The sequence below is a fragment of the Peromyscus leucopus genome, chromosome 7 (assembly GCF_004664715.2).
Source record: "Peromyscus leucopus breed LL Stock chromosome 7, UCI_PerLeu_2.1, whole genome shotgun sequence".
NCBI classification, from domain to species: domain Eukaryota; kingdom Metazoa; phylum Chordata; class Mammalia; order Rodentia; family Cricetidae; genus Peromyscus; species Peromyscus leucopus.
Genome location: NC_051069.1, coordinates 51775941 through 51796645, shown reverse-complemented (window position 1 = coordinate 51796645; position 20705 = coordinate 51775941). Strand labels below are relative to the sequence as shown.

The 20705-nt window shown below is 36.8% G+C and overlaps 1 protein-coding gene and 1 pseudogene across 1 annotated transcript; one reads left to right on the top strand and one right to left on the bottom strand.

Moving 5' to 3' along the window:
- The first annotated feature begins 13592 nt into the window (after positions 1 to 13592).
- On the top strand, positions 13593 to 14518 carry LOC114687685 (olfactory receptor 18-like). The gene is given in 2 exon segments (XM_028862277.1): positions 13593 to 13914; positions 13917 to 14518. Coding segments are annotated over 2 exon segments (924 nt in total).
- Positions 14519 to 14859: 341 nt separating this feature from the next.
- Positions 14860 to 15404, bottom strand: LOC114687680 (annotated as a pseudogene).
- Between the last annotated feature and the right edge of the window lie 5301 nt (positions 15405 to 20705).

Sequence of the window (20705 nt, the reverse complement as noted above, 5' to 3'; positions counted from 1 at the left end):
AAGATGCCACTACTGAGGCTTAAGACTTGTGTTCAATCCCTGGGACACATATGATGAAAGGAGAAAGTAGACTCTGGCAAGTTGTTGCATGATCTGAACATGAACATGTCTGAGTGGCATTTGACCAAACAACAACAACAACCAAACAGACAGACAAATGAAAACAACAACAACAAAAAAAAAAAACATATACAAGCAGACATATAAAACCACAAATAATAAATAAATATTTAAAAGGTCAGGGAACATTTTTATACTCAAGGCCTGCCATCCTGAAGGCAACTTTTGCACATCTTTGCTCATTGTAATGCTGAATGAATTTCATCACCTTAAGGTCAGGTTCCAAAGAAACTATGGATAAGTCTCACTCAATACCTGTGGCTCCTCCCAGCAATTCCCTCCCTGCCTCCCCCACCCTACACCTCTCCAGACCATGGGCTGGGCTTTGCTTCCCTTCCCCTAGCTTCTCACCCCCATAGAAACTTGCCATTTTGTCTGTGTGCTCTCTTGGCTCTTGGCTTGTTCCAGGTCTCTTAGCCTCTTGGTTCTCAGCTCTCTCTTGGTTCATTCTCTTTTCCTTCCTCTTTCTCTCCCTCCCACTTCTGTGTCTCTCTATTCATTGTCTGGTTCAGTCTGGACCCTTCCAGATGCCTATGGCACACATCCACAATAAAATCCTTCTCAACCATATCTAGGAGTGGTCATGTCCTCAATTTCATTCATCTGTTGCTCTAAATACAGGAGAGACATATATGATCTCCCTTTCATGGTACTCACCCTCTGTGATGGCTAACTCCTGGTTTATGTTGCAATCAGAAATGGTAGGTCTATGAAAAGAGGTCCTCAGTCACGAAATTCAAAAGTCCCAGCTCAGTTTATACTATACCCTCCCAGCCTCGGGAGGCTTTGAGCCATTAGACATCTTATGTTTTAAGTTTAAATTACTGGGCTTAAGAAATCTACCTTAGGCTTATGCATTCCACAAACACTGTCATTATTAAATCTCTTTAAGGTCCTGGATCCAGGTTACACTTTGGACAATGGAAACAGACAGGAAACTGCAAATCTAGCCACCTAGGCCTATGGGAAAGTACACAGCAAATTCTGCATATTTCTAGAATTATTTTAGTTAACTAATGTTGTTCACTTTTTAGTAGTTATTACCTGAGTCATCATGCCCACCTGGCAGAATTATGCTTTGCTTAAGATGAGAACTTTATGGCAGCCTTTATGGAATACCAGGACTTAATGTTCGTTGTCACCCTGTGTTGACACTTGAATAGAGGCATGTTCCCTCATAGAGAAATGAGCCTAATGGCTAGTTGTCAGACTGTGATATTTGCTATGGAATATGCTATAGAATTGAAGCATAATGGCTGGATGTATGTCCTTTGTTATGGGAATGGAGTCTAATTGCCGGTCAATCCTGGGGAACAAACATCTGCATCTTGGCATTTTTATTGACACATAGGCCATTTGGATTATACTTCCTCCTCTAATTTCCCTTTCTCAGATCTCTGATAGTGTGGCATGCATAAGCCTAAGGTATGTATTTTTAGTTCAAATGAGGGACCCCAAAAATTGCAGTGCTGGAGACAATGTCCTAAACAGGACTCTGACCATGTAAAGGTCTGTTATTAGGCAAAGAGAAGCCCAGATTTGGCATTCCTCAGGAATTTCATAAGGTGTATTTCTGCTTACCAGGACCTCCCTTAATATGCCTCCAAAGGTCAACTACCTCCATTAAGGGCGTCTAGTTCCAGTCAACTGAAGAGATTGCATCACTCCAAGGACTCCCATCCTGCTTCCTGCCATATAATATCCACTTGCTTTTTTACCATTTTGTTTCTCTCAGTCTATGGTGATATTTTATTTGTACTGAAATGTGATTTTATTTGTATGTTACTAAATAAAGTTGCCTGGGGGTCAGAGCTGATAGCAAGCCATAGCAGAAGTCTGGCAGTGGTAGCACACGCCCTTAATCCTGATCACATGACAGGCAGATAGATCTCTGTGTGTTCAAGGATACAACCAGCATGGAGACACAGCCTTTAATCTCAATACCAACCATAGAAGACCTGGAGGTTTGTATAGATGGGCAGTGACGAGGAGGTCATGTGGTTGGGTTTACAACCAATGAGAAGGCAGAACAGAAAGTCTATAAAAAGACAGACACACAGGAAGTAGGTCTCTGGCTGAGGGGAAGGACGGCAGCGGCAGTGAAGGATAAGGAGATTTTTTAGTCTCAGCTCTTAGCTATTGCTCTGACCTCTTGGCTTTTAACTCTGTATTTGGCTCTGTGTTTCTTATTTTTTTATTATTATTATTTTATTTTATTTTACAATACTATTCAGTTCTACATAACAGCCACAGATTCCCTTGTTCTCCCCATTCCTGCCCACCTCCCCTTTCCCCCAGCCCACACCCCATTCCCACCTCCTCCAGAGCAAGGCCTCTTCCGAGGACTGAGATCGACCTGATAGACAGTCCAGGCAGGTCCAGTCCCCTGCTCCCAGATTGAGCCAAGCGTCCCTGCATATGTCCCAGGTTTCAAACAGCTAATTCATGCAATGAGCCCAGGACCTGGTACCACTGGCTAGATGCCTCCCAAACAGATCAAGTCAATCAACTGTCTCACCTATTCAGAGGGCCTGATCCAGTTGGGGGCCCCTCAGTCTTTGGTTCCTGTGTTTCCATTCATTTGGCTATTTGTCCCTGTGTTTTATCCAACCTTGGTTTCAACAATTCTCGCTCATATAAACCCTCCTCTTTCTCTCTAATTAGACTCCCGGCGCTCCACCCGGGGTCTAGCTGTGGATGTCTGCATCCAGATTCCTCAGTCCTTGGATGGGGGTTTCTGTTAAAGCCATTAACACCACAAAAAGATTGACTTTGGACCACAAACTGTTTAGGACAATTTCAAGATGGCTAGCTGAGATGATCCAGCTTGATAGACTACTTGAACAAGGACTAGAAACAAGCCCTGCATTTTCTCATTATGCAGAGACTGGACAAATGATACAGGACTTGACAATTAACTCAAAAATTTTCTTTTCAGGATTTCCTAAAGATGTGTTCACCCCCAGAAAGCAGGAAGTATTTTTTTTATTATTTTATTTTATTTTACAATACTATTCAGTTCTACATAACAGCCACAGATTCCCTTGTTCTCCCCCTTCCTGCCCCCTTCCTTTCCTCCCAGCCCGCCCCCCATTCCCACCTCCTCCAGAGCAAGGCCTCCCCCAAGGACTGATGGGAAGGCCAAACACCCTAATAGTTGTGCCAGAAACCCCATCCAAGGACTGAGGAATCTGGATGCAGACATCCACGGCTAGGCCCCGGGTAGAGCGCTGGGAGTCTAATTAGCGAGAAAGAGGAGGGTTTATATGAGCGAGAATTGTTGAAACCAAGGTTAGATAAAGCACAGGGACAAATAGCCAAATGAATGGAAACACATGAACTATGAACCAAAGGCTGAGGGGCTTTCAACTGGATCAGGCCCTCTGAATAGGTGAGACAGTTGATTGGCTTGATCTGTTTGGGATCTGTCTGGGCAGTGGTACCAGGTCCTGGGCTCATTGCATGAATTAGCTGTTTGAAACCTGGGACATATGCAGGGACGCTTGGCTCAATCTGGGAGGAGGGGACTGGACCTGCCTGGACTGAGTCTATCAGCAGGAAGTAATTTTAAGAAAACGATGCCAACATTCCCAAGAGGTGGGATAGGAGGTTTGAGTTTTGGATATTGTTGGTTATAAGCTGTTAATTGTTAATGGTCAGGAAAAAAGCTGAACAAGGAGATTATATTCAGAGGTTTTGTTTAAAAAAAAAGAAAAAGAAAAAAGAGAATATAGATATGAAGTAGACCACTGAATCTACTGTGAGAAAAAAGATAAATAAATAATAGGATAAATGGGTAGATGATTGAATCTACTCTAAAAAGAAAAATGGGGAATATACAAAAATGACAAAAGGTAGATTATTGAAACTTTTATGAAAAGAAAAAAGAGAGAATATGAATATGATAAGATAAAAAGGTCAATTTTTGAATCTACTTTTAAAAAGGAACTACATATTTTAAATAAAATAAGTAATGAAATTTTTTGTCTGAGTTTATCAAATGTTACTGGACTAGACATTGTTAATATATATAATGGAATTTTGGGTCTAAATCTGTCAAATGTTAATGGATATACAATAAGTATATTGTATATACCTATTGGATAGTGTTTCTTGTATTAGTTATAAGCTGTTTTAAATTTTAGACAAAATAAGGGGAAATGTGGTGGTATTGTGTTCCCCAAAATATTGTGCACCCTAATAAACTCATCTAGAGTCAGAGACAGAACAGCCACTAGATACAAAGGCTAGAAAATGTTGGCACTCGAACCTTTAATCCTAGCATTCCAGAGGTAGAAATCCCTCTGAATCTCTGTGAGTTCAAGACCACATTGGAAACAGCCAGGCATGGTGACACATGCCTTTAATCCCAGGGAGTGATGGCAAAAAGAGAAAGATATATGAGGTGTGAGGACCAGAAACTAGAAGCTTTAAGCTGGTTAAGTTTCAGGCTTTGGAGCAGTATTTCAGCTGAGATTCATTCTGGATGAAGACTCAGAGGCTTCCAGTCTGAGGAAACAGGATCAGCTGAGGAACTGGCGAGGTGGGGTGGCTGTGGCCTGTTCTGTCTCTCTGATCTTCCAGTGTTCACCCCAATACATGGCTCAGGTTTGATTTTATTAATAAGAACTTTTAAGATTCATGCCACATCAGTCTCCTGAGAGGTAGCTATGTCAGTTTGATTTCCAATTAACCTTTCTACCCATAGAGTTGTCCAATGAAGTGGTTTCACTGTATCTTTGCTTACATATGTAAATTAATAATATTTTCTATTCATGACATTAGCTAAAGCCCAATGTGTGTTACCAGTAAACAGCCTTTTCCTTATTTTCCTGAGTGTATGGAGTTATTTTTCACAGAGGTTTGCATGTTTTTAGACCAGGGCCAATAGACTTTGTACTGTGTGTTTTATAAACTCTTGGGAGAAATATATATATAGTTTTATTTTTCTGTCAAAATGAATCTTCAGTAGGATGAATCCATGTCCTCTTAATAGTATCTCTATAGTTAAATGTTACCAGAACTAACAATATCAGTTTATTTGTTCTTTTAAAAAACAAAACAACAAAAAGGGGGAAGGGAAGGGCAAAAAAGTAGAAATTGTCCAATCCAGCCATTTATAGGGGACATGGAAAAGGTACTGAACTTTCTGTTTCTCTTGAGAGGAATTTGGGATAAAGGATGGCTATGGGCATGTTTTCCCATACAGTGATATGGGAAAGTGTTAAAAAACAGGATAAGTCACTGACACACCTAATTGTTTCTCTCCCATATTTGCGATCCAGACTCAATTTAGCAGTCATTCAGTATCTGATCCCAGTTCTCAGCACAAATGACTGTTTCAGTATCATGTGTTCCTATTATATAACCACTAAAAAAAGTCTCAATTTTTCACCTTTATTTTTCATGCGTGTGTGTGTGTGTGTGTGTGTGTGTGTGTGTGTGTGTGTGTCTGTGTGTGTGTGTGTGTGTCTGTGTGTGTCTGCTGTTTGGTCTCCCTCAAAATTTTCTCTCTAAAATTATCTGTACCTGGATCATTATCATTTTTCCCATGTACAAATCAATTGATATCTGATTTTTTCATGTCAGTAAATGAAAACTCAACCTGTCAGTTGTTCACACGTTGAATTTTATTTAATTCAGAGAAAATCATAAAATAAGAACTGAAATATGCAGTAGAAGATAATTTTTATAGAGTTTCCATTATCACACTGTATATACTAAAGTCATTTCAATAAAGACTGAAGAGGTCCACATAAAGATTATTAAAGACACTAGGTAAGGTGACTCACATCTGTAATATTAGTACCCAAAAATGATACATTTCTACATAATGAGATTCTGATGAGGAAGGAAGGCGTGACAGAGAGATAATGAGAAAGACACAGAGAATGTTTCAGAGGGGAGATGAATTATGGTTGAATAACATTCAGAATATCCCATGGCTGAATTGACAATGTTAATGTCTTTTCTTGACATTGCTGAAGGAAATAAGTTAGTGGAAGAGAAATTAGAAGGTAGCATGATAGAATCTGAGAAGATTCAAAACAGAGTAAATTATTCCATGTTTCAATTCTTCAAGTAAATTGGTTGAGAATATGATGGTGAAAATGATTAGAGAATGCCTTAAGACACAAAGAAGATAACTCTCAAAGATTTTTTATAGCTAATATTCTTGCTTTATACCCGAGATGTTGCAAAAGGCATGGTGGATAACCTCAAAATATTCCAATGGTTCATGCCTACCTTTTTCATGAACCTAATGACTGCCTTCCAGTAAATATTAGAAGTGTCTTTTCAAACAATGACAGAACAAAATACTCAGCATTCTCTTGCCAACCACCTGCTGGTCGTCAGACAAGATTGCTGTAATGGGAGCAGTTGCCATACTGTCAGCTGCGTAATGGGGGAAAACCCATGTCTCAAGAAACCAAGAGAATTGTTTGAACCTCAAGAAAATAAATCTTTGTAATAGCCATGCAAATTAGTTTGTAATTCTTCTAGACAATGATTGTGATGGTTACAGCCTTGACCTATATGTTAAATTTGGACATCTCCAAGACTCTGTGAAATATTTTTGCAGATTATCAAGCTTCCATTAGTAAGTTATATTTAGAAATATAGATGTATATACATCTTTGAATGTAATAACTATTCGTGTAAAAGGAGGCTACAAATATGAAAGAGAGAAAAGGGGAATATATAGAAGGGTTTGGAGTGAGGAAAGGGAAGGAAGAATTGATGTGATATTATAATCACAAAAAGAAAAGAAAAAAATAAATCACTTCCTAAAATATGAACATCCACAATTTGAACAAAAAAGAACCCGAATGTCACACAAAAATAATAAAAAAAACCATACAACTTCATAGCATAAAATCTGAAACTACAGCATGTTTAAAACCAATTTCTTCTCAGAGATATCAATTGGGAAAATGGAAATTGTATCAGAGTCTATATACAGAAAATTATATTTAAATTATATATAAATTATATTTAAATAATTATATTTAATTATATATATTTAATTTAATTCTCTGAAAATTATATTAATCATTCAATAAAAATCATATATCAAATCTCATACTGCTATTAATTGAAAGTATGTGTTTTAGTATTCTAAGATCTCTATAATTTGGAGGTCAGAACAGTAAAATTAAGCTTCTTACTGAGCTAGTAAGGGCTATACATTTCCTGATATATTCACTTTTGCCCTTTCTCTTGTACATTACTATTAATAGATCCTTAGAGATTTGCATAACATGGAAGGCACACTTTGCCTAATTATTAGCTCTGTGAATTAAGCCTCACAAGTCTCATAAATATCCACTCTGTGTCCCAGATCTAGATTTTAGCAGTTCTGATCCAGAATGCCTTATACATGTTTCCTTCTCCTTCTCCCAACTTCATCAGCTGCATGGGAAGTGTCCTAATTGACTTTCTACTAATCCAGAACCCAGACCATGATCACATACCCAGCAAGAATGCAATAGTGTCTAAGTCACTGTTGGTCATTCTCATGTGGAACTACAATACAGCCTAGTAAGTACTAATCTATGTAATATACAAAGGAGAGGTGACAGCATTTTCATCATTGGTACCAGAAAGATATGTGGAATAATTGAAAAGGGAAATATACCAATTAGCATAGTTTTATCTCAAAGTGCTATGAAGTTTATTTTATTGATTAAGCTTATTGTTAATTTTATTAGTTAATATGAGAATTCTCATATTCTATTTAGTTTTTCTACTCTTGTGGATTCTAAATTTTGGAAGAATCTCTTCAACCAGAACATGAAACAGATACCTCTCTAAACTGTCGGCTATTCATTAAAAAATGTCATAAAGTTGGTGATGAAAATGATCATAGGAACCAAAATACCAAGAACCAGTGAGTACAGTATTGTAGCACACATGCCATTCCAGTATTTAGCAAGCTGAGATAGGAAGATTTTGAGTTTGAGGTCAGTCTAGAATCTTGAGATAAATATCAATTTCAAAGCCTACCTGGACTGCATAGACAGACATAAAATAAAAGCCAGAAAATAAAAGACAAAAATGAATGAATACAGAAAACTTTACCCAGGACTTCCAAATACCAACTTATGTATTTTCATTGAGGCTGTACCTTTATATATGTTCAATATTTCCCTAGAAAACACATATGTACTATCATGTTAATTTGAAGTTAGAAGTATATTTTATGTACCATTTGCAATTTTTTTAAATTTACTTACATTTCTCCATTGCTTTTCTTCCCTCCAAATCCTCACATAAAGCCCTCTTCATTTTCCTTCAAATTAATGATCTCTTTTTTTGCTAATTGTCATTGCATGCATATATGTATACACATATACACATTTATTCCTAAATATTACCTGTTCAGTCTATATGATGTTACCTGTATGTGTGTTTTCAAGGCTGTTTTATGTTATTTTTACCATGACTTGAAGTACAAGAGCATGACAGCAGGTTGAATACAGATGGTCAGACTCCATCCCTTGTGTACCTATGAGTTGTTAATTCTACCAGTCCAACCCAAAATTTCTCTTCCCTGCAATCCATGGCAAAACCTGTAGCCACTATTTTCTTCCCTCTGTGTCACTGATATAACATGCAGTAGAGCTGTAGGCACCTTTGACCTATGAGTTACAATGAGGATGGCTCTAACACAAGGGAAATCAAATCCATAACTTGTCCTCATTTCTTATTTTTACTTCCATTGTTTATTGTGTCATTTATTCTTGAACCCATTCCACACACACGTTTCAACTCTAGGAGAACTATAAAATCACAATGTTGGGTTCAATACTGAAGGGACAGAAAACTGTTAGAGTGATCTAAAGAGAGGGCTCATTAGGAGAGGTGTTTGCTGCACACACAGGAGGACCTGAGTTCAATTACCAGCATCCATACCCAAAATCTCAGTATGGTGGGGAATGTCTGTAACCTTAGAACTAGGTGGATGGACATAGACAGTTCTTAGGGGTTGAGTAGCCAGTCAAAGTAACCCCAGTGAGTCAAGAGAGACTCTGTCTCAAAAAATAAGATGGAAAGTAAGCAAAGTTTACCTCTCACCTACACATATTTTCACACAAAAACAACCACCATCAAACTAAAAAAGTCCTAGTATACTTGTAATTTCAGAATATATCTCAAACATCTACTTAAAACATATGAATTTGAAGAAACAGAGTAAGTTCTTTGTTTAGACCTTAAATTTTAATTAATTGAACTAATTTAATCTAATAGTTTATTAGCTAACAATTTAATTTAATCAAATTAATTAAATAAAGTATAATTTTGAATCTCATGTGTTATATGTTACCAGTGTGACACCAGGCAAATCATTATTATAACAACAGTTTAATCATCTTAGTTGACTCCAGATGTTATAACTGTTAAAAATCATGGTAATGAGCCCATGACTAAAAAATCACAGATGAAATTAAATAGAGGCATATATTTGGAATTGAAAGTATTTCATTCAGCAAAATATTGTCATTTGAAGCCTCAATTTGATCTGGGTTCCTGACAAAACTTTTAATTTTGCTGTTGCTTTTATTATTGTTATTTGCTGGACTTAGGCTCAAATCTCATGCTGCATGCATCCTATGCAAATCTTCAATGGTTGAATTACACCCTTAGCCAGGACAATTTTATTCATGTTTTTATAGGAGTACATTTTTCTTGTGTGTACTCTTTTGCCTTTGTATGTTTGAGATAAATTCTCACTGTATCACTGAGGCTGACCTGGAGGTCATGATTCCCTTACATCACTTTCCTATGTGGTAGAATCATACTCCTTCATTACCACATCCAGACAGGAACAATGATAATAATGACAAGATACACAATAAAAAAAAATACAAAAGTGTTAGGGTTGTATAGCAGCTTAAGACCTAAGAAGAACAAAAGTCTTAAAGGGGGTCTAGACTAGAACTTTAAAAATCTTTAAGATTCTAGGTGCTACAAATGAGGGAAGGCAAACAGGAGAAAGAGTCTCCATGAGCTAGGTGTTAAGGTTTGTAAAGTTACCTTCTGTAACATCTTATCAATGAAGAATACCTGAAGTTATTTGATCAATGGAGTCCTCCCTAGCTCCTGGGTAGAAATGCAAAAAGTACATCATAAAAATTTGTGCAAACACATAAAAAACAGATAATATCTGTCATGTAAGATTCATTTCAACAATCTTTACTTTAAACTCTCTTTATCTTAAATGAATTGAATGTATTTTGTAACAGTAACAGACCTGTTACTATTTAGTAGGTCTAATCAGTATGCCTATTTAATAAATAATCAAATTACTCACATGTGATTTTCTATTCATTCTCACTTGAATTCTTATCAAAATTAAATATTTTGGAAATTTAAAATAATTACTCTATATTAGTTGTATATATTACTGAGTTTCACTGAGAAATTAAATCATGTTTTGATATGTTAGAAGAAAGAAACACTCAAAGTTTTAAAATTAAGATACCTTATTTTAAAGGAAATGCAATAATCCTAAGAAAAATGTTTGAATTGAAAAGATCTTAAAATGTCTTAAGAAGGCCAAACTAAAGTAAAGCTTTGGTTCCAGGGTGGTCCTATATTCTTCAAATGCACTTAAGTGGTTGCATTTGTTAAAAAAAAAATCTATCATTAAATCTTTGGTTAGAGATATATGTAAGAAATAAAAGTTTGTACCAGATTATAACAAACAACAACAAAAGAACAAAATGTGAATTCAAACTTAGATCTTCCCTAGAGACCCTGTAGAATTTATGTAATATGATGATTCAAGGTGAGGGATGGATATAGCTACATAATTAATATACCTGTCTAGCATGTGCAAAGATTTGGAATCTGCCATCAGAATTTACACATAACAAAAAAAGGAAGGAGAGAGAGAGAGAGAGAGAGAGAGAGAGAGAGAGAGAGAGAAAGGAAAAAAGAAAGAAAGGAAGGAAGGAAGGAAGAAAGAAAGAAAGAAAGAAAGAAAGAAAGAAAGAAAGAAAGAAAGAAAGAAAGAAAGAAAGAAAGAAAGAAAGGGAAAATGAAAAAATATATAGAGTAACCATTAGAAAATAATTATTGGGGAAAATGAAAGGAAAGTAAAGGAATTTTTGTAGCTAAGTGTGATACCATATGCCTACCTGTATTACCAGGACTGGACTTCAGATACTGAGACAGGGTTGCAAGATGGATAGCAATGAGAAATAATAAAAACAAAATACCACATATTCTCATATATGTAACACTAAATTTAAATGAAGAAAGGAGAAGATTATGAGGAAGAGAACTGGAAGAAGCTGTTGGGAAGGAGGACTGGGGAAAGCAGTTGAGAATGGATATGTGCAAAGTACAATAATACATATTTTAGAATGTTGTGTAATCAATATTATTTTTTTGTACATCAACTAAAAGGAAAAACAAAAAAAATATTGTTTAACCATTGTACTTTATCAATTAATACTACCTTCAGAATCAAATATATAGAATAGGCACATATCCTGAGCCATTAGGCCATACAGTTTTAATTAACATAAGTCTCTGTGTGTTTATTTGGGTCTAAGTAGCTACAGTCCAGGGCAGAACTGGAGAAAACTCCAGCTACAACAATCAATAAAAATAATAAGTGTTTACCAAACTTGGAAAACAATGGTAAATATTTACCCATTCAGGTACATTTGAAAATACATTTACCTGATAATTTTCACATTTTCTCAAGAACTAAATCTCAACTGAATATGAGTTACAAAATCAGAAAATGAAAAAAATGAAGAAACTATATGAAACCTAGACAATATAAAAATTCTATTTGACTAACAACATTTGACAGACTAGAATCTAGATTTTTTCCTTAATATTGAAAATGTTTGAATATATGTCTTCATTTTTGTGTACAAGCCAGTTGTGTTTAGGTACCCAAGGAGGCCAGTAAATAGAGTGGGTTCCCCCTGTGTTAGAGTTACAGGCCATTGTGAGCCACCTGATGTGGGTAGTGGGAACAAAACTTGGGTCCTCTGGAAGAGCAGGAAGTTCTTTTAACTGCTGAGTCATTTCTGCATGCCAGATTTTACTTCTTTTAGCTTGTGTACTTGCAATATAAATCCAAGGAAGTGAACTTAGTGCACTTTTAGGAGATAACATATACATAATTTCTTCATAGTATTCTTTATTAGAATGATTTTTCCCCAAAGTAAATTGTTCATGGAATGGTGATTTCAAAACAATCCTCTCTGTTAGTTTTATGCTGCTCTGTGTTATTCCTTAAGTGGCACTGTTTACTGTGAGAGAAAAGCCATGAGGTACAACAAAACCCACTATGAGAGTTTATTAGGGGAAGGATTCAGAAGAGAATGTGCTTGAGCCTATTTGAAAGACATGTGCAAAAGAGGGAGGAAGAAGAAGGAGAGGGGGAGGAGTCTGTGACCCACTTTTTATGGATTCCTCTGCACATGTGTCTATAGGCTCACATAACTATGCCACGCATGTGCATAGATTGCATGATCATGCTGTGTGCAAATTATCTGACCACACAGCTCACAGATTATGTAGGACGTAAGACTCCAGGATATGTAGGAGTAAGGCCTCAGGATGCCCAAGCCTCCTGTCTGGTTACTGGATAGTGCATGCCCAGCCACATAGCAACTCTTTCTAATATATTTTTGCCTCAAGTTTCTGAAGATGATATTTGTAGAAACAAGTGATTGTCACAGAGGCCATTGAAGAAAGGGTTGTAAGAGTTTGCCACAACTAAGAAATATCACCAAAGGTACATTACCATTGAGTTAATCTGTTTTGCATCATTTTATCAAAATACCTAAGACAGGTAAGCTTTATTAGAAAAAGAATTTATGTAGCTCAAAGCTTTGTGGTCTAGAAATTCAACCTATGCTGCACTGGCTCTGTGGTCTCCTAGTGAATGGCAGAAGTGAAAATGTATTAGAGAGGAAGTCATAATAAAGAGGCCTCCAGAGAGGCTGACATCTCTCAATCTCTATCAAGGGCATATCTTATTCAGTGAAGTTCTCACCAGATTCTTTTTATTTCCTTTTTTCTTTCTTTCTTTCTTTCTTTCTTTCTTTCTTTCTTCTTTTATTTTCTTTTCCTTCCCTCCTTTCTTTCATCCTTCCTTTCTTCCCTCTTCCCTCTTCCCTCCCCCCACTACTGTCTATACCCTCCTTTCTGGAGAGATTGAATTTGTGACCTTACATTTACTAGACAAGGACTGTACCACTGATCTATATTTAAATAATGGATTCCTCTTAAATGTTTCAAGTATCTACCAAATAAACAACAAAGATCCTAGCCCATGAACCTTCATTCTAAATCAATAATGTCTAAACCTTAGTAGTTCTTATATCTGAATGCTTTCTTATGATTGCTGGATTACAAAAATACAGGCTTGTAGCCAGTTGCCTTTATAGAACTTAATTCACTATAACAGTCTTTTTCTTTTCAAAAGATATCCTAACCCCATGGAGCCATATAATTTAACAGGGACCTTGGAATTCCTCCTCCTTGGACTCTCAGATGATCCTGAACTGCAGCCCATCTTATTTGTACTATTCCTGCTCATATACCTGCTCACAGTGCTTGGAAATATGTTCATCATCCTGGCCATCAGCTCTGATTCCCACCTCCACAGCCCCATGTATTTCTTCCTCTACAATCTTTCCTTGTCTGACATGGGCTTCAGCAGCACCACAGTCCCCAAAATGTTGATAAACATGCAGACCCATAGCAAAACTATAACTTACGCAGCCTGCCTAAGTCAGGTGTCCTTCTTCTTTCTCTTTGGGTGTATGACAACCTACTGCTGACTGTGATGGCGTATGACCGATGGGTAGCCATTTGTCACCCTCTACACTACCAAGTCATCCTGAATCCTGGTCTGTGTAGACGTTTGGTCCTGGTGTCATTTTTCTTTAGTCTTGTGGATTCACAGGTACACTGGTTGATGGTGTCACAACTAACATTTTGCACTAATAAAGAAATCCCTCATTTCTTCTGTGATGTTCCAGCGCTTCTAAAACTTGCCTGTTCTGATACCTCTACCAATAACATAGTCATATTTATTATAGGTATCATTGGTGGTTTTCTCCCTGTCTCAGGAATCTTTTACTCCTACTATAAAATTATTTCCTCCATTTTTAGAGTTCCATCATTGCATGGGAAATATAAAGCCTTTTCTACCTGTGGATCACACCTGTCAGTTGTTTGCTTATTTTATGGAACAGGCCTTGGTGTGTACCTTAGTTCATCTGTTTCTAGTTCTTCCAGAGAATGTATGGTGGCTTCAATAATGTATACCGTGTTAGTTCCCATGATTAACCCCTTCATCTACAGTCTGAGAAATAGAGACATCAAGAAAGCCCTCCAGAAAATAGTCAAAATAACCTAAATTAATTACCTGTATGACCCTAGAATACATAGATTTTTAAACTGTGGTTCAAATAACTGATTGGGTGCCATGAAAAATGTAGCAACTGTAAAAATTTCTGGACACAAAATTATCGAAACTTAATGCATACATGTAGTGAATCAAGATATATCTTGCTGTTCTTATCCAAGTTAGATATTTTAGGTTCACTGTGGCCTTATTTCTGAACATTTAACATTAAAAATTCATACTGCATATGTTTCATACAACAAAAAATCAAAGAATGTAGACAGAAATACTTTTTTCTCTTTCTTTTGTCTTTTTTTCCTTTTTCTTTCTTTCTTTTTTTTTTTTTTTTTTTTTGCTGTTCAGTTGCTTTATTTACTTTACAGTTTTTCCGTGCAAATGGGCAGCACTGTACTGTTGACAGAAACTCACACTGAGTGGGAAGGCAATCTCCAATTAGAAGTTGGCAACACAAGACTCACCTGGCACATGGAAATAACACAAGGCTCACTACAAACAGATCAGTAAAGGCATGTCAGGAAAATGCAAGGAAAAGGAATACATCGGGAATCACAGTATGAATCTCATAAAAATGGCTGAAGTCAAGGCATAAGGCAGAATTCATTATGATGATCATGGTGATTAGAGAGCTCCCCCATAAGAATACGCAGACAATTTCTCAACTGTAGCTCCCTAAGTTTCCTCCTGATTTCTCTCATCTCTTCCATAAACATTTCCATATCATCTCCATCTCCACCCAGCCCATCATTAATCTGCCTATTGAGTATGGCCCATTGAGAGTTAGGGGAAGTTGGCAAGCCTGTCCTCTTCGGTGGTGGTTGTTTGCTGCAGGCTGGTGGCCATCACCTCCTCCCAAAGGGCGGTCTTCCTTGGACTGCATTAGATTTGACTGTTAGATTTGACAAGAATTGCTATGCTTTTACCATATGTACAGATGGAAATTAATGGTTTAATTAGAAGAAGATATTCAATATTTTTCTAACATAACTTATCAGCATGTAAATGTAATATTAATATATTTTGACTGTGTTGTGCAAGAATGTTTAATTTTAAAAACTGAAGTTTCTGTTACTGACTTGAGGTTCATACAATAGCTATTTGCAGGGTATGAATTCCCAGAAAGAGATAATCATTCTCTTTTGATTATGTGGCCACTGATAGCATTCCCATACTCCAGGGTTTGCCCCAAACTCAATCATATATGGCCAACACTAATGGAAATCAATGGACTATGAGAAAAGAGACAGGAAATTGGGTAAAGAATATGAAACGAAGGATATTTGAAGAATTGGGGGAGATGGAAATGAGGGATTAATATGCTTGTAAACATGTGTGAACCTCTCAAATATAAAGAAAAAATTTAAATCACTAAAAGAATTTTAACTTGAGATTAAGGCAAAATTTGCAACAATTTCTGAAATGGCCTTGAATGTACTCCAGCCATTTTTGTACTATGTACTTACCTAACTCATACACCTCTGTAGTAATGTCTTTACCCAAAATATTAATAAAGTATGAAAACACAATGAGAAGTTATACATTCTGATATATAACATATTCAGACATGGTTTTCTTTATGAAAAACTTAAACTCCTACATCTAAATAATAATTATGCAAATTTTTCTTTTTAATTTTTAATAAATACTAAATTTTTATACATGATGAAGATTTTTATTGTTATGCTGTATCAATATTTTGCATTGTACTTGATATTGTATTACATAATAATATTTTCATACAAGATCGTCAGATATTTTGAGCACATTTTTCCTTAGACTTTACTATCATCCCCCCTTTTCCCATCATGTGCTATATTCATCTTGTAGAGACAGACTTAATTCACTTAAAATGGTTATTCCCCATTATGTTTATTTTCCCTCATAGTAACATCTATTTTACAGATAAAAAACAGGCCTGGTGGTGGTGGTATATGCCTTTAATCCCAGCACTCAGAAAGGCAGAGGCAAATGGATCTCTGTGAATTTGAGGCCAGCCTGGTCTACAGAGTGAGTTCCAAGACAGTAAAGAGCTACACAGAGAAACCCTGTCTTCAGAAAACAACAGCAACAAGAAAAAAACACAAAGAAACAAAAACAAAAACAGTTCCATATTGCATATGACACGTTTTATTTATCCATTCCTCTGTTGTTGGAGACCTAGGTTGGTTTCATGGCTTTGATATCATAAAAAAGTGTTGCTAAAATAGTGTTGTGCAAATGTCTCTGTGATATATCATCTTGGAGTCCTCTGGACAAATGCCCAGGAATGATATACTTAGGATATATGACACATTTATCTTTGTTGTTTGAGAGTTCTTTATGCTGATTTCCACACTGGCTAGAATAGTATACATTTCCATTAGCTGAGTATAATTCAAGTAAAAGAAATATTGAAGGAAAGGCTCACCAACAGATTGGGTCAACTGGAAGTGAGTATCAAGGCTTGAAGACCAGGTAGAATACTTAGGTCATTCAGTCACAGAAAACGTCAAACCCAAAGAACTCAAGAATGGAACTTGCAGGAACTCTTGAATACTATAAAAACATAATAGTTATAGAAGAAGAGACTCAGATCAAAGTCACAGAAACTATCTTTAACAAAATTATAGAGAAAAACTTCTGTAATATAAAGAAAGAGATGCCTGTCAAGAACAAATAGGCATGCAGAGTATCAAATAGGCAGGAGCAGAAAAAAGCACCCCACAATACCTAATAATGAAAACATGTAGCATACAGAACAAAGAAAAGATATTATAAGCTGCAAGGGAAAAACACCTAGTAACATTAAGGCAGGTTAATTAGAATAACATCTGAAATAGTAAAGGCAATTTGCAGAAATCCCATAGTGAACATCACCATGAACAGAGGGGAACTCAATGCATTTTCACTAAAATCAGGAACAAGTATGTCTTCTGTCTTCCTACCTATTCAGTACTTGATGTCTTAACCAGAACAGTGAGACAACTGAAGGAGATCAAGGGGATACAAATAAGAAAGAAGTCAAAGCATCTTCGTTTGAAGGTGATATGGCTATACATAAAACACCCTAAAGATTCCACCAGAAAGTTCCCACAGCTTATAAATGCATTCAACAAAGTAGTAGGACACAAAATTAAAACAAAAAATTAGACTTCATATTTACAAATAAACACATCAACAAATTAATTAAAGGAACAATACCATTCACAGTAGCCTTAAAAATAATCTATGAGCCAATCAACTGTCTCTTTCCTTCGACCCTCGCCCTTCATTGCTCCCACTCATGTCCAGGTTGTTCATGTAGATCTCAGCCATTTCTCTGTCACTGGGAGATCCTTGTGTCTTTCTTGGGGTCCTATTTTCCAGGTAGCCCACCCTCCAATTCCCACCTCCTCCAGGGCAAAGCCTCCCCCGAGGACTGAGTTCGACCTGGTAGACTCAGTCCAGGCAGGTCCAGTCCCCTCCTCCCAGATTGAGCCAAGCGTCCCTGCATAAGTCCCAGGTTTCAAACAGCTAACTCATACAATGAGCACAAGACCTGGTAGGGGGCAGGAAGGGGAGAACAAGGGAATCTGTGGCTGTTATGTAGAACTGAATGGTAATATAAAATAAAATAAAAGGAAAAATATTGGAAAAAAATAATCTATGAGCAAATTTAACCATGGAAGTGACAATAGCATACAAGAAAAGCTAAAAACACTGAAAATGAAATTGAAGAAGATACCAGAAGATAGACAGACCTCCCATTCTCACAGTTTGGAAGTATAAATATTGTAAAAATGGCCATCTTAACAAAAGTAATGTGCAGATTCAATTTAATCTTTATTAAAATTCATTGCTGTTTTTTACAGAAATTTGAAAAATAATCTTAACTTTCATATGGAAATAAGAATGGTCCATGGTAACCAAACAATCCCAAGAAACAACAACAAAAACAAAAGCTACCAAAATTATCACCATCCCATATTTCAAGTGAAATTATAGGGCTTAAGTAATAAAAACAGCCTGATACTCATGAAAAAAATCAACTCATGCTTGAATATGATAAAATTGAGGACACACATAGAAATCCATACACATCCACCTGATTTTTGACAGAATCCAACAATAGACATTGGAGAAGAGACAGCATTTTCAACAACTGGTATAATCAGACTTTCCTTTAGGCTACCAACTCACAAATAATGACACAGAGACTTATTAATTATGAAAGTTCAGCTGCTGTGGGGATTCATTCCATTTAGCCAATGACTAGAATGAATCCCCACAACACTCAGCCTTAGCTTAGACTTGTCCCACTAGCTCTTATAACTTAAATTAACCCATATTTTTTTTATCTATGTTCTGTCACTTGGATCGTTATCTCATCTCTCTGTACTGCCTATGCTGCTTCCTCTGCATCTGGTTAGTGAGTCTGCTTCTCTTCTTCCCAGAGTCCTTTCTGTCCCCAGATGTTGTGCCTACACCTCCTGCCTAGCTATTGGCCATTCAGCTCTTTATTAAACTAATCGCAGCAATGTATCTTCACACAGTGTACACATATCCCACAGCAAACTGGTACTAGTAAAAGTGGATGGCTACATGTAAAACAATGCAACTTGATCCTTGACTTTCCCTCTCCTGCAGTTAGAAAATGCCAACAGCTGTCAGTAATGAGATTTCATTCTTACCCATGGCCACGCCATGCTGGACTTGGCCTTGCTTGAGCTTTTATAAGTCTCTTGCATGCTGTCAAAAATCATTGTGAATTCCTATGTGTAATTGCCCTTTTGTTTTGTCTGGAAAACTGTTTTTCTTGAAATCATTCCCTATCCTTTGATCTTACAACTTGAAGTTCCCTGAAACTTGGGGAATAGGTGTGATATATACATTCCAAATATGGCTGACCAATCTATGGTCACTTATTCTCTGCAGTATTGACCATTCAGATTATATATGTTAATAGTCATCGACTGCAAGAAGAAGCATCTCAGATGAGGGGTGAGAGATGCATTTGTCTGTGAGTATAGCAAGATGTCAGTATGATTGTTTTAGTATACTATGCTCACTTATCAGCATCAATTAAGTTTTCCCCTTGGACATATGACCTATCCTCAGGTTCTTGGACTTATTAACAGTGCCAGGAATTGATTTAAACTCACAAAGTAGGCATTAGGTCTCATAAAAATCTGGTTGGGTACTCTCATACTATCCATGCTTTTGCACTAATGAGCAATATTGTCAGGCTACTTGTGTTGTAGCTCGCAGTGTTCTCAGCTGGATGAGGCTGATTATTACTCCCACCTCCAAGTAATGTGGATATCATATTCCAGCACTATGAAAGCTAGTCTAGGGATGAATATTTCAGATCAATACCAGCTGATATTTCCATGTTCTATGAGTCTAGTATGTGGCATCTTCAGAAATGGGGTCCTACCACCAAGTTTTAGATGATAACCACAATAATTTGCAATAACAATAATAATATATAATAATAATTATTATTATATCCTTAAAGGCCTATGGGATAAAAATGGCTGATAACTCACAGAAAGAAACCCAAGACCAGTCCATGTTTGAAAAAGGCCAAAGTTGTTCATTATTTGTTTCTTAATGACTACTATTTTGCCTAGGAGAAGTGGAATTTAAATGTAGCTTCAGTTGGCATTTATGTGACAGTTAATGAGATTTATCATTTTTTTCACGGAGATCATCCATGTCCATTTGTATTTCTTCTCTTGAAAACTGTCTGTTTGGACCCTAAGAAAGACACAGGGATCGCTCAATGACAGAGAAATGGATGAGATCTACATGAACAACCTGGAAGTGAGTGGGGGTAATGAAGGGCAAGGTTTAAGGGAAAGAGAGCTTAGGGGGATGGGAGATTCCAGCTGGATCAAGAACAGAGAGGGAGAACAAGAAATAAGAGACCATGATAAATGAAGACCACATGAGAACAGAAAGAAGCAAAGTGCTAGAGAGGTCCACAGAAATCCACAAAGATACCTCCACAAAAGGCTACTGGCAATGGATGAGAGTAAGCCCAAACTGACCTACTCTGGTGATAGGATGGCCAAACACCCTAATTGTCATGCTGGAAATCTCATCCAATGACTAAGGGAACCGGATGCAGAGATCCACGGCCAGGCCCCAGGTGGAGCTCCAGGAATCCAATCAGCGAGAAAGAGGAGGGTTTGTATGAGCGAGAATTGTTGAGACCAAG